Source organism: Arvicola amphibius, chromosome 5 (assembly GCF_903992535.2).
Source record: "Arvicola amphibius chromosome 5, mArvAmp1.2, whole genome shotgun sequence".
NCBI classification, from domain to species: domain Eukaryota; kingdom Metazoa; phylum Chordata; class Mammalia; order Rodentia; family Cricetidae; genus Arvicola; species Arvicola amphibius.
Window position 1 is genome coordinate 69260323 of NC_052051.1, and position 15638 is coordinate 69275960.

A 15638-nucleotide genomic window follows, 5' to 3' on the forward strand; every position below is an offset into this window, starting at 1 on the left:
TTTTTAGAAAACTTTAAGTCAGTTGCTGAAGTCTAAAGTGAATGATTATTAGGCATAATCCATTAGCTACAATCAAGCTTATCACCAACTCCAGGGCCCCAGTATCAACCAACAGGACCCGAGTTACTCAAGGTAAAGTAAGCGGAACCTGAGATGAAGGTGCACTGCAGCAGAGGTGGAAGGATGTGCAATGTCGGAGCCTGGGCCAGGGAGAATTAGGGCAAGCTGAGGAAAGGCAATTTTCCAGAGCTCCTCTCACTGCTGACAGAAACCTCGGAAACCCGGTCGGGTTACCATAGCGACCGCGTCGGGGAAGGGAGGCGGGGCCCTTCGGATGTGTGCACCAACAATTAGGGCTCGACTGGAAACGCATTCCCGCTGAACGCAGACTTCCGGCGGAAAGGAAAGTGGGTTCTGCTCTTCGGCAGAGTGGGCTCACGCTCCCATGTGAAGTCTGGTGAGTCTGACGCTGTGTGGAGCCAGGGAAGGTACCGACCGGAGCTGGCTGGGTAGGGTGGACTGTGGATGCCTCGGGTCCCCAAACTCCAAGTCGGACAACCCGGCTGCCTCATGGTGAACTGGTTTCTAAAGCAGGGACTGTGGCATCCTGGCGTGCACAGCTTTGGGAGCGAGGTCCTCGCAGTCTGTCAGCAGGAGGACTGCCCTCTCCCCGAGCCCGTGCTGTCATTTCGTGAGGTCTTACATTTACTCTGGAAGCAGTGAACAGGGGAAATTCAGAGGCTATGTATGCCCTCAACTTCAATTTCTTTGGCATTCGAATTCTTTATCCATAAGCCCTAGTGTTTTTAGTGAACACATGTATGGTAGTTTTACCATTAGGTTATAAGAAATACCTTCTTAGAAGTTCATCCATCACCGAGGCTCATATTAAATTCTCTTTTTATGACACTGAATTTATTTAAAAGATAAGCATATATCATATATCTAGCAGGTTTTCTGTACTTCCTGGTAGCTGTCCTTACACATGACATTTATGAGACATTTTAAATTGAACTATCAACTTTCTTGGGTTTGCATTTTGATCATAATTTAATCAAGTAATAAAGAATTTAGGAAGGGATATTTCATTATCCCGATTGTAATGAATTGTAATAACATTTCTGCTGCAGCGTTTCTGAGAAGGCTCACTTCAAAGGCAGTGATGGCTTTCGAGAACAGCCTCAAAAAGGACTGGTACAGCATTCTGGGGGCAGACCCATCTGCACATGTGTCAGACCTAAAACAAAAGTATCAGAAACTCATATTACTGGTAAGTCTTTTTTTTTTTTTTTCAGATTGGAAATCATGGCGGGCAAAAGTTTTGTTTTGTTTTTTAATATTGCCAAAAATTTAAGCTTCAAAACGTCTATATAAATAGGAATCTAGATATTTATTTGTTCAGTTGGAAATTTAATAATAGAGAAAAAGAATTTTGATTAGGTGTGGGATAGCATGGTGGTGATTGAAGTAGAATCCTCTGGCTCTATCACTATAAGAACTTGGACTACTTTTTTCTTTGTGTCTCAGCTAATGTTCATTGAAATAATCCATGTAAAATGTATAAAACAGTTTTTACTTAATAAATGTTAAAATATACCAACCACTAGCCACATTGTTGAGTATTTGAAATGTGTAATGTTCTGTGCGTAAAACTGCAAATGTGTTATAAATACAGAATGTGCACTCGTCTTTGATGACTTGGTACAAATAAGAACATAAAAATCTAAGAAACTTTATACTGATTGTAATTAAAATGATAATAGTTTCTGTGTACTGGCTGTTGCACAGGTATTTGTGCTTGTTTTGCATATAATATTAACTTTTTAAGTAATATTTTTATTCTTTGAGAATTTCATTTAATTTTGATCATATCCTTTCCCCTTCCTCCAGCTTCCCCCTGATAAACCCCTAACCTCCCTACCAACCCAAATGTGAGTTCTCTTCTCCTCCACGCCCAATTCACTGACTTCCATTGTGTTGCCCAAATACTCTCGTGTATGGGACCTAACCTGGAGTGTGGTCTACCTATCAGGAGCCAGACCCTTAAAGAAAACTGCCTCCTCCTCTACCTGCAATTATCAAATTCCAATAACTCCTCAGCTAGGGGTGGGGTTTTGTGCTTACCTCTTCCTCTCCATGCTGGAATTTATTATATCAAAGTGCTGCTTCATTTCGCTTGTGATTAACATGTATGTGCAGCCTTTATTTATAGCTTAGATTGTTTTCTATTGGATAGTGATAATTTAAACCTCTTTATTGTTCTTACTAATATTCATTTGTTTTTAAAATTAATATGGTACATAAAATTATCTAGAACCTTTGAGTTGTTCTATTCATTTATTCAGTCATAGTTTGATGTTGGTGAGCCAACGTCTGTAACCATGTAATGGTCTCCAGTTCAGTTTACTAAAAGGAGCCCAGAATCATTATTTATGTATATTGTTTGTCTAGTGTATGACAAATATGATCTCTGATATTTTGCCTAAACTGTGTTTATTGGGAAAGATACCTCACCATCAGAAATGTGCTAATATCCGAATCTCAGGAAAATGAACTTCAGGCACTTTCTGCTTTGGAATTTTTAAGATATTCAGAAAAATAAATTACATTTTGTTGAAAAATTTCCTTGTACTAAGTCGTCCTTATACTTTAGTTAATGCTCATCAATGTTAGATAATGCTATGCTCGATAATTGATTGGAGGGACCTGGAGATCCTTCTATGTTCTGTTGTCTTTTACTTGAGCGATGAGAAGGCTTTATGAGGCCCTATTTGTCAGACACATTAACGATATATAGTGTCTAATCTATGTCCATCCACTACTAAGCTATACCCCCAGTATAGCAGTTTTTGTTTATGAAATATGTCCATTTTGGTTTTGTTGTTTTATATTTATTACTTCTATATCTTCTCTAATGTCATGGAAATAGTCTTCTGTGTCTTATTCTAGAAGCTTTATAGTTTGCTTTACTAATAGACCTCTGCCTTCTGTGTAGGCTGAGTTGGTGGCTACACTTGTATATTTCCTCAGTATGTAGGTGCAGTTCCTCCATTTAAAGTTCTCCATTAGCCTGTCTTATTTCTAGGGTTATATGAAATTTTCTCATTCTGTTCTTTCTTAAATTTTTATTTCATTAAAAATTGTGTGTGTGTGTGTTATTGTGTACAACAGCACTGTGGTGTGTATAGGTTAGAAACAACACGAGAGGGTCCATTCTGTCTTTTGACCATGTGGGTCCTGGAGATACAACTCAGATCATTGGGTGTGTCAGCAAGTACCTTTACCCACTGAGCCATCTTGCTAGCCCTTGCTCACATTTCTATAGAAATTTTAGAATCAACTTCTAAAATTAAATAAAACAGTTTTAGTTGAGTCTTATAAAATTTCATTAATATATATCCATCTTAGCAAAAAAGGTACCTCATCAGTATTGAATTTGAATACATGAGCACATCATATTCTTTCTACTACTTCCTTAAACCATTTTTAATCTATCTCAGCAATATTTATAATTTTTAGTATAGAAATTATGCTAGTTAGTTTTTATTGTCAACCAGAGGCACTTGGGAAGCGGCAACCTCAGTTAAGGCATTGCCTAGCTCAGATTGGCCTGTGGTTTGTCCTTGAGATATTGTGTGGGAGGGTCCAGCCCATTGTGGGCGATACTTTCCCTAGGCAAGTGAGCCTGGGCTATATAAGAAAAGTAGCTGAGCATAAACCAGTGAGGGAGTAAAAGATCCAGATAGCAAGTGGTGTTCCTGGATGGTTTCTGTTTCAGTTTCTTTCCTCAATGATGGCTTATGACCTGGAAGTTATAAGATAAGATAAACCCTTTCTTCCCCAGTTGCTTTTGTTCAGAGGGTTTTATCACAGCAACAGAAGACTGAACTAGGGCAGAGATCTTACAGTGCTCCTTTGGATTTACACCTACCAACTTGATGATTTTATTTCATTGTAAATGTCATTCTTTTCCTAACTTTGCTTTCCAGTTTTTGGCTGCCAGTGTGGAAAATTAGTATAACTTATTTTACATATCATTATCTCATCCTTCAGTTGTGAACTTTTATTGATTAATGAGAATTTTATACCAACATAACCATCACTTCAACAGAAGAGAGCTCTTTTTCTATTGTGTGCCATGAGTTTCTTCTTGCCACGTGACAAGAAGATAATGAACATGGTTTGTGTTAGGTTTCAAACCTGTAAAAATTGGCTGAGGTGCCTATTTAATATATCAAAGCAGACCCTGGCTACCAGGTTCAGTCCCTCAGTCCTTGCCTGTTATGGGAAACTGGCTGGCACTCCTCATCTCCTACTCTGCACTCCCCAGCCCAGGGGAGTGGGCTGCCCTTCCCTATATAATCTAACCATTTTGGATTTGTGCTCTCTTTGTACCTTTGGGCATCCTACATTAGGCCTGTAGGCCGAAGATGGATGCCCTAATGTTGCAGAGGAACTTTGGGTGACTGTCCAGGAAGCCAGCTATCTTTGTCATTTCTATAGTTTTGAAAGTTGTATGCTCTGCACTGATGTGAGATGTCCTTCTGTATATGTGTTGCTCTTACTGGTTAATGAATAAAGCTGCTTTGGCCTAAGGAAGGGCAGAATATGATGTCCAGGCTGGAAGAAGAGATCTATATAGAGAGAGTAGGTGGAGTCAAGGAGATGCCATGTAGCTGCCAAATTTTGAAGGACTGTCCTATCTTGTCTTGACAAAGTTTGACGGTTGCTTTCCTTTGTATCCTTTTTGTCCATTTTGGATGTTGTACTGTCAGCAGTTGAGGCAAGGGCAGTTTCTTTGTCTAGTTGCTAACTTTGCCACAATGAAAGTAAAGTCCATATGGAGGTTCTTTAATGCCCATCATCCTTTTTTGAAGTATTTTGGTGCTGCCAGTAGCAGACATATCTCACTGTTATGAAAAGCTTTATGTCATTAAAACATCTTAAATGCTATATTCTATATGCCTCTGGGGTGTCTAAAGATCACCTATCTATCTAAATATACTTATTTAACCTTGAAAACATGCCTAACATGACTATAAGTTTGTTATAGATGACTAACTACTAACCTACATTTCTTGATTATCCTAAATAGTTTTCAAAGACTAGAACATTACATTTTTAAATGAGCTGCATAAGTATAATACCTTAAACAAGAGTAGAAATAAGAGTATATTATAACAAAAATAACCTTAAATTTGTATCAATATACTCTATCCCCCTTTTCTTTTCAGAAAGATCCAAGTTCCCTTGCTTAGTTTTTTTTCCCTTACCACAACCTGTAACATTTTGCAACCAGTTACCCTACACCATGACAAATATCCATAACCCACAGAATGACCAAAAACCACCCACCCCACCTCTTGGGAATGTGAGCATCAATTTCTCTAGACTGCTTTCTGCTGTGTGGAGGCAATGACATCTTTAGGGGACTCTGAGAAAATTGGGATAATGATCAAGTCCTGGGAGAGCTAGCTGTATTATTCTTTGTTTAGTCTCTCTGTGCTGGGAAAGTGTAGAACTTATCTGAAGCCCTGGCTGGAATAGTCTGTTAGTCTGGATCATCTCAGCCAGTAGCTTTGCAGTTTTTCTGGATGTGGTTTTGGAGGAAACTGTAACAGAGGCATTCTGAGAGGCTGGATCACTTCGGCTACTTTTCTTGTCTTTATTCATGTCTAGTCTTTTGTTCTGAAAATGTACAAACTTTTTAAGATAGCATACATATCTGCGTTAACACACTGTGGAATGTATGGTGTGTACAAGTCAGCTAAAGATGATTATTTTTTTGTTCTATGTTTGAACAGGTAAATATGTCTTTCAATTTTATAAGTCTGTTTGGACTGTGTAGCCAAACCTTTATCCATGCCTATGAAAGGGTGGCATGTAATAAGTCACGAGGACTCTGTAACCCACAGATTTATCATGTCTCCTCCAGTCTCAGAGCTGTATTCATGTAGAGGGATCAGCATATATGTCACCTTTCTTGTAGCTTTTCTCTTTGTGTCTGTTGCCAAGATTTGCAGGAGGTCTCCCTCAATCAAGTCTTGTCTTTATTAACTTTGAAGAAATCCACAGGAAACAAAAACAAAACTTCTCCCCCAATACAGTGTATTTTTTGACTTCTGTTCTGAAGTTAAGACATGTTAAAATGGTATAGATTGGTTTAATTTATTAATTTTCATAGTCCAGTGTCTTTCAGCAGCTATTGTATTTTTAGTTTTTAAAACATTTAAAGTCATCAAAGCACCATACAAATTCCAGACACCCTGTGTATTTCCCATCTTTATCTGGATTTTTTCTTTCATATTACTTTATTCTCTCTTTAAAGACTTTATTATTTAAAGTTTATATTTTATTTCTTTATTTTTTATGACTGTCTATACCTATCTTCTTTTCTTTCTTCAGCATCAAAGCACATTTTTAAGAGTATTATATCTCTTTAGAGGTTGTCTCGGTCTTTGCCTGACCTTTTCACATCTGCAGCCTTCTAAGATTCTGTGAACCAAACCTTAAGCTGCTAAACTTCCACCACATGGGTCTGCTTAGCATATGGTGCACTGGTGAATGGTTCTGTTCCCTCAGTTCTGTAAGAGCCTAGCCTCACATTGATGGGTACCAACCCAGGGCCAAATTTACTCATCTCTGGGAAGTTAATGAGTCTCCTACTACCAAGTATTACACTGCCCACTGCTCATGAACTCTATTCACGTGCTCAGTAGGAGGGTCTCTTCAAAGAGCTGCGCCTCTGTATACCGCAAGCACTGAGCCTACCCCAGAGACCACGGGCCCCAGAAAGCTTTCTCAGGCCTTGTGTGTATATTGTGTGGTTAGTCATTGAGCACCATTGTATCAGTACTTTTTTGTGGCACCACCAGCCCACAAATAATGACACAGAGTCTTATCAACATGAAAGCTTGGCCTTAGCTTAGGCTTTTCCCCAACTAGCTCTAATAACTCAACCTGCTTCTGTTAATCTACGTTTGGTAGATTACATGTGGCTTGGTTACCTTTACTCTGTACGTTATGTCTGACCTCTTTAGTGTCTCCCTGGCATATCCTGCACACCAGATTCCTTCTTCTCTTCCTTTCTCTCCCCAGAAATCCTACTTATTGTCTTCTGTTCAGCTTTTTATTGCACCAATCCAATCACAGTAGCAGATGTTCACACAGTGTCCAGATGTTCACACGGTGTCCAGATGTTCACACAGTGTCCAGATGTTCACACGGTGTCCAGATGTTCACACAGTGCCCAGATGTTCACACAGTGTCCAGATGTTCACACAGTGTCCAGATATTCTGCAGTAGGTCTGGTCTGCAGAGGGTTACAGAATATCCAGGGCTACACACGGAAAAACCCTGTCTCAGAAAAGAGAAAGAAGCAAGGATGTATGGAGTTGTTTTTGCAGCATGTATATAATTGAGACATCTAAAATCTAAGTGCAGCTAGCTGGTGAGACACAGAATCAATGGAGATTAAAAATCTAAGCATGTTTACACATTTTCCAGTTGTGCACTCTTTCCCATTGTATCACAGTTTCTCCCAAAATTGCCATTCAAAGGTGTAACATGATTGGGCCAGGCCTGTTTGTTTGTTTATCAGCTTTATAACTTATAGAGATCTCTATGTTATTTCTTTGGGGCTTGCTGCTATGGGGTAGGGGGCGGGACAGGAACCCCAATGAACAAACAGGCCTGGCCCCCTCATGTTACACAAAGGGTTTACTATTGCTTAAAGACAGAGCTTTCATTTTACTGGGTTTCTATACAACATCTTATGGTCAGTAAGGTAGAACATAAGACCAGACTAATGGCTATTCTCTTTTACTTTCAAAAGAATGTACATTGTGTATAGTTTATGGAGTGAAATTTATTTTCTTTATTTTTATAGTAAGTTCACAGTTTCATATATGTTTAAGAAAGTCATAGGGAAACAGATTATCACGGTTATTAGGTCTGTTTTGTTGTTGTTACATAAACAAGCTTTTCAATGGCTTTTCTCAATCTTTGCTTTTCAGCAATCTCACAGAGTAGCTGAGAATAAAGTTTCAATGAACTAATACCATTCTGTGTAACTTTATAAAAAGACCATTTATTACATGTACTTTTTCCAAATTTAGAAGACTCTGGATTTAACACCTCCTACATAATTGTTGGGATAAAATATTGCTAAATCGCAGGCTGCTAAGTTTACAAGCCATGCTGATTTAGTAAGTGCTGTTTCCTGTTTTCAGTTTTTGTGAATGTAGTGCTTTTCAAGGTTCTGATACTGGAAATAGTTTTATTTACAAAATAAGACAATCAAATTTCCTAGCAGTATTTTATTAATGTTTATTTATGTGATTACTTCTTCTCCTTGAAAATCAACTCTAAACTGTGTTCTCATTACTTACAAGTAACAGTTTTAATAATAACCTATTGCTTTAAAATCATCTAGGGTCTGGAAATAATAGTTATGTTATTCCTGTATTGCTTGTAAATATAGCAATTTTCTGAAGATAAAACTTTACTAAAATGATTGATGCTGATAATATTACATGATATCTTTCAATTAGAAAAGAATTACTGGAAAATTACACACTACTGTTAGAACATGTCCCAAACTCTTAAGGAAAATTTGTATCACTTGAGACTGGAATATTGATGATGCTATTAGCATTGGAAGGGCATAAAATACAACTTTCTATTTGTGTATTTATTCAGAGGCTCTCTTGATTATAACTAATTATGTATAGATCATCATTAAGCTTGATATATATTACATTTTGTGTTTTGAAAGAGAAGTTAGAAAGGGTACTGATGCTGTATCAGAAGGAAATTACCACATTGGTGTAGAGAGCTAATAACAACTCTTTAACCATGCTTATTGAGTACATTACAAAGGAAGTGATCTTGTTTCAGTCCAGATAGTTGGGCATTAAGAGAAACTTAGAACAGGAACTAAGTTGTTATGGAGGGCCTAGGAAAACAATCAGGATGCAGGGCAGCTCTTTCCGGACTAGAACTGTCCTTGTAGGACAGGTCAGGACAGCACTGTTCTTACCCCTACTGTCACTGTGGCCGTGATGAACACCCTCTGAATGCTGGTCAAAGGAATTACAAGAGAGTGTGTGCCTGTGTTGCTGCGATCAGGGGCCTTGATTGTGGAAGACTGCACACAGTTTGAGAATCAACTTTAGTATGACAGGGAGTTGAATCTCTAATAGGGTGGAGGAGAGGATACTTGATGTCATGGTTGGCTCTAGTGGTGTGGAGTTAATCTCTAATTCTGAGTGTTGAGAGGTGGGCTATCAAGAGGCAATGCATTATCACAGGTGTAGATTTGTTCTTTGTCTGTTTTCACTGCTGGGTTGCAAGGGTTTTATGAGCTATGTACCTGAAACCAAGGTAGAGACCAAGTATTTTCTCCTTATATCACAGCATAGCAGGTTGTGTTCATAAAACACGAACTTCTAATCCTCACACATCTACCTCCCAAGATTGGGATTTCAGAGTTTCATGGCTCCACTTATGCCTGGTTTAACTTTTGCATTTTCTGTTCCATTAACCAGTTATCTCTTAGCCTGACCTCTGTGTCCATTTTGAGTCAAATGAGCTTATCAAAATCAAAGTTCATTGCAAAGATGACTTTGGGAATGGATGATACAGTACCATAGCATCTTATATTCTTTGGCCTTGTTCATCTGTTTCCCTGTGATTTTGGCCTGACTGTGTTATCAACCATTTGATGTGTTTAAGATTTAAGCCTTATTTTGAGTGAAAATGTTTGCTGCTGTCTCAGTTAGGATTTTATTGCAGTTAAGAGACACTATGACCATGGCAACTCTTGTAGTGAGGAGGCGAGCAGGCCTGCTTTTCATCCCGCCCAGATCCCACACAGCTAGTTTTACACGCGAAATAACAACACACAAACTGTATTCATTTAAACACTGCTTGGCCCATTAGCTCTAGCCTCTTACTTTCTAATTCTCACATATCTTGTTTTAACCCATATCTAATAATCTATGTAGCACCACGAGGTGGTGGCTTACTGGGAAGATTCTAGCCTACGTCCATCTTGGGCCGGAGCTTCTTCGCATCTGACCCAGAGAGGAGAATCATGGCATCTGCCCGAGGCATCTGCCTCACTCCCTGCATCCTGTTCTGTCTATTCCACCCACCTATGTTCTAACCTATCAGGCCAAGCAGTTTCTTTATTAAGTAACCCATGAAATCATTAGATAGATAGAAAACACACCTACATCATTTCTCCTTTTTCTGTTTAAACAAAAAAGAAAGGCTTTCACTTTAACATAGTAAAATTACATATAACAAAACAGTTTTCAAGCAAAAATTACAGTTACATTATTTATATCTATTTTATCTTTTATCATATCTAAAGAAAACCATAACTATCTATCTATTCTTTAACTCCATCAAAGACTCCAGAAGGATATAATATTACCTAAGTAAACAAGAAATAAGCAACTTCCAAACTCTAGAAATGACAGAGACAACTCACTGCCTGGACAGTCACCCAAAGTTCCTCTGTACCATTGGGGCATCCATCTTCAGCCTTCAGGCCCATAGTTTCCAGCAGACATTTCCATGAAGCAGGAAATTTCAAAGGCAGTTCAGTCACTATCTGCTGTGTCCTGCAGAATGTCTCGCAGACTCTTTCATGAGTCAGGAACCCCAAAGAATCATCTCACATTTAGGCAAGTTCAGCAGTCCTCTCTCTGTGGGTTCTTTGTGTCTAGTTTCTGCAACAGTCCAGGCAAGAGCAGTTTCTTGCCTAAATTGCTATCAAACTCCATAAGGATCCTCTTCGATGCCCATCATCTTCTTGAAGTAGATTGGTGCTGCCAGGACAGATGTGTCTCATTGTCATGAAAAGCCCTAAGTTATTAAAACGTTTAAATGCCATATTCTGTAGTCTTTGAAAGTTATTAGGAATGCCTATCAAACTGAAATATATCTCTATATATCTAGAAAATCTAACTAACATGAGTACAAGCTTGACTATTATCGATGATTATTCATTAACAACCTATATTTCCTAATTATACATTACATTTTAAAATGAACTACACAATCACAATACCTTGATCATTATTAGAAATACATATACATATAACTAAATTGACCTTAAAATCCATACCAATGCAAATTATTCATATCTATATCATATCCCCCTTTAAATGTAAAAGAACATTTATAAACAATATTTGGGAATATGGGCACAGTTATTTCTCTCCAAACTGCTTCCTGCTAAATGGGGGCACTGTTAATCAGATCTTTCATGGTGTAACCTGTGTGCTAGGTTCATCTCAGTCGGCAGTTGAGTGAAGTAATTTTTTGAGGGAATTCATAGCAACCTTTCAGGAGGGTGTGATCTATCATACCATATTGGGATAGAAGCAATCCATAGGGTCTCATTCTCTGTGAAAACAATAGAAGAATATCTTTTCTAAAGTATCATATCCTTAGATCCAAATTCTGAAGTCAAGGTATTTTCAAAATATCTATGTTGGATTAGTTCAGCAGCATTTATAAACAAATCTCTTTTAGCAGCTGTTGCTCCTTCCTCAGCATTCAAACAATTCAGAGAACAGAATAACATACAGTATCAAGATTTTCTGTGTAATATCCATCTTTGTGCAGCTTTGTTTTAACCTCTATTTCTTTTATTTTTACTTTTACTTTTTGAGACAGGTTCTCTGTATATCTTTGTCCTGGAATAACTCTGTAGACCAGGCTGTTCTTGAACTCAGAGATCCTCCTGTCTCTGCTTCCCAGGCATTGGGATTAAAGGCATGTGCCACCACACCTTCAAGTCACAGAGGTCAATCTACCTCTACCTCCCAAGTGTTGGGATTAAAGGTGTGTACTACCACACCCAACTACTTCCTTTTTTTCTTTTTTACATTTAAGAACTTTAACCTTTATCATGCATATATTTTTAACGCACCGTAAATCATTTAGAGGTTTTCTTTGTTTTTGAATCTCTCTTTATTTTATCCCTCTTTTTCTGACCACATGAGTCTTTAATTCACCAAGCAATATAGGTAGGACTAAAGCCGTGGCTTTGACAGCCAGATCCAGCCCATTCCTTAGCTTTCTGCGATTCCAGCCTTGTGGCTGAGATACCGGCCAGAGCCACGTTCATTGCCACAACTCTACAGTGTTTCAAGGTCCCTGCCAGCAAGCAAGCTGCAGCATTCTGCTTACAGACCATACTCATTCGGACTGCCTGCCTGAAAGAGTCCGAGTTTGCCCTGGCAGGGTGGCCCAGAAAGCCGGCATTTTATTTTATTTTATTTTATATTTTTTAATATTTATTTATTCTGTATACAATATTCTATCTGTGTATATGCATGCAGGCCAGAAGAGGGCACCAGACCTCATTGCAGATAGTTGTGAGCCACCATGTGGTTGCTGGGAATTGAACTCAGGACCTTTGGAAGAGCAGGTAATGCTCTTAACCTCTGAACTATCTCTCCAGCCCCCAAAAGCCGGCATTTTAAAATGGTGCAGCTTTTTTCCTGCTATGGCTGAAAACCGAAAAGCACGCGGTCAACATTTTATCAACACTATTTAAGTGTTTCTTGGCAGGACCTTTTAAAAGAGCTGCAGGGTTTTGCAGCTAAAGCTGAGTGAGGAAGCCTCTCTTAGATGAGAGCACTTGCTTGCCTCTAGCAAGCAGAGCAAACCCAAGAAATTGCTGCTACCAAGAAAACATGCTTTAGTCTATTCTTTCCCAAGCTTTCTCAGGCTTTCTGTGGATTCAGTTATCCACGTTGGGCGCCATTCTGTAGAAGGAGCTGCGGCCGCCCAGCTCCCGGCCGCCTGGCTAGTTTATGCCCCGAAATAACAACACACATATTGTATTCATTTAAACACTGCCTGGCCCATTAGTTTCAGCCTCTTACTCACATCTTGACTAACCCATATCTAAAAATCTGTGTAACACCACGAAGTGCTGTCTTACCGGGAAGGATTCAGCATGTCTGACCTGGTGGCTGGCTTCATGGCGACTGTCTCAGAGAGGAGATGCATAATGACTGCCTGAGGCATCTGCCTCACTCCCAGCACCCTGTTCTGTCTACTCCACCCACCTATGTTCTAACCTATCAGGACAAGCAGTTTCTTTATTAATTAACCAATGAAATCATCAGATAGATAGAAGACACACCTACATCAAACTCTTATAAAGGAAAACATTTAATTGAGGCTGGCTTACAGTCAGAGGTTTATTAGTCCATTAGTGTCGTTGTGGCATAAAGGCAGACATGAAGAGAGCTCTACATCTTGATTCACAGGCAGCAGAAGCGACTGTGTTCCATACTGGGTGTAGCTTAAGAATAGCCCTCAAAGCACACCCACACAGTGACACACTTCCTCCAACAAAGCCACACTCCTGCTAGTGCCACTCCCTATGGGGGCCATTTTTCTTCCAAACCATCACATACCTATACTTTAAACAAAGGATTACTAGAGCTGCAAAAGTTAAACTTTAAACACAAAACTTCCTATTAAGAAACAGGACAGGGCTGGAGAGATGGCTCAGTGGTTAAGAGCATTGCCTGCTCTTCCAAAGGTCCTGAGTTCAATTCCCAGCAACCACATGGTGGCTCACAACCATCTGTAATGAGGTCTGGCGCCCTCTTCTGGCCTGCAGGCATTCAAGTAGACAGAATACTGTATACATAATAATTAAATAAATATTTTAAAAAAATTAAAAAAAAAGAAACAGGACAGTTCACAAAAAAGGGGGGTGGGGTGGAGAGAAAGAAAGACAGACAGAAAGTCAGTTATGGTCAGTTAGTGTCTTAGCTAGGGTTTCTGTTGTTGCAGCGAAACACCACGAACAAAAACCAAAGTGTATATTTGGCTCACACTTCCATATCACTGTTCATCATCAAAGGAAGTCAGGACAGGACTCAAACAGGGCAGGAACTTAAAGACAGGAGCTGGTGCAGAGGCCACAGAGGGCTGTTGCTTACTGGCTTATTCTTCATTTCTTGTTCAGCCTGTTTTCTTGTATAATTCAGGACCACCAGCCCAGGGATGGCATCACCCACATTGGGCTGGGCCCTCCCCCATCAATTACTAATAAGAAAATACCTTAAAGGCCTGCTTGCAGCCTGATCTTATGGAGACAGTTTCCTAATTGAGGACTCCATCCTTTCAGATGACTTTAGCTTGTGTCAAGTTGACATAAAACAGTCTAACACAGTATTTTAAAAAATTTTCAGTGTTTTTAGCCATCAAGGGCATGCGTATTAAAACTACTTTGAGACTTCATACCTGTAATTAGAAGGTCTAACATCACAAGAACAAATGACAACAGATACTATAATTAACAATAGATAATAAAAGTGTGAAACATATACATAATGGAATTTTACTGTGCTGTAAAGAAAAATAAAATGATAAAATTTGCTGAAAAATGGATGGATTAGAAAAGTAAGGTGACACATATTCAGAAAGACAAATATCTTCTGTTCTCTCTCATATATGGATTTTATGGATCCTAGCTCTGTGTGCATGTGGCAGGGGGGAAGGAAAAGGGGCCTTGGTTATGCAAGTATTTCTACCACAAACAATATCAGGAAGGAGGAAAGAGGGTAAGGTTTTTTATTCCAAAAAGCAGCCATGAGGCTGCTGTGGTTGGTGGGAGAGTGTAAAGCAGGCAGGGATAAGAGTGAAAAGAAGAAACAATTCAAATTCAAACAATTTTGATTTGAAAATACCAAATGAAACCTAATACTTTGTATTGAAATGAATAAATGTGTAGTGATGAGCTGTGGGCTGCATTCCTGCCGCTCGGCTCCTGGCCGCCCGGCTAGCTCAGTCGGTAGAGCATGAGACTCTTAACCTCAGGGTCGTGGGTTTGAGCCCCACGTGATGAGGCGAGCAGGCCTGTTTTTCATCGAGCCCAGATCCAACATGGCTAGCTTTGCCCCAAAATAATTACATGGAAACTATATTCATTCAAACACTGCCCATTAGTTTTCAGCCTCTTACTCACATCTTGACTAACCTATATCTAATAATCTGTGTAACACCATGAAGTGCTGTCTTACCGGGAAAGATTCAGCATGTCTGACCTGGCAGCTGGCTCCATCACGTCTGTCTCAGAGAGGAGAGGCATGGCGATTGCCCGAGGCATCTGCCTCACTCCCAGCATCCTGTTCTGTCTACTCCACCCACCTATGTTTTAACCTATCAGGCGAGGCAGTTTATTAATTAACCAATGAAACAACAGATAGATAGAAACACTCCTCCATCATTTCCCCTTTTTCTGTTTAAACAAAAAAGAAAGACTTTCACTTTAACATAGTAAAATTACATATAACAAAACAGTTATCAAGCAAGAATTACAGTTACAATATTTATATCTACTTTATCTTTTATCATATCTAAAGAAAACCATAACTATCTATCTATTCTTTAACTCCATCAAAGACTCCAGAAGGATATAATATTACCTAAGTAAATGAGAAGTAAACAACTTACAAAACTCTAGAAATCAGAGACATCTCGCTGCCTGGACAGTCACCCAAAGTTTCTCTGTACCATTGGGGCATCCATCTTTGGCCTACAGGCCCATAGTATCCAGAGACATTTCCATGAAACAGGAAATTTCAAAGGCAGTT

At 39.1% G+C, this 15638-nt stretch overlaps 1 protein-coding gene across 2 annotated transcripts in view; it reads left to right on the forward strand.

Annotated features, from left to right (window-relative positions):
• The first annotated feature begins 389 nt into the window (after positions 1-389).
• Positions 390-15638, forward strand: part of Dnajc24 (DnaJ heat shock protein family (Hsp40) member C24) — a 46944-nt gene continuing 31695 nt past the window's right edge. Inside the window, exons 1-2 of one of the 2 annotated variants that reach the window (XM_038330439.1) lie at positions 390-457; positions 1131-1270. In XM_038330439.1, the coding sequence (XP_038186367.1) occupies positions 1163-1270 (108 nt within the window). In that variant the 5' untranslated portion in view covers positions 390-457; positions 1131-1162. Of the gene's footprint in view, positions 489-1130; positions 1271-15638 lie in introns of both variants that reach the window. The other variant, XM_038330441.1, reaches the window with a different exon arrangement.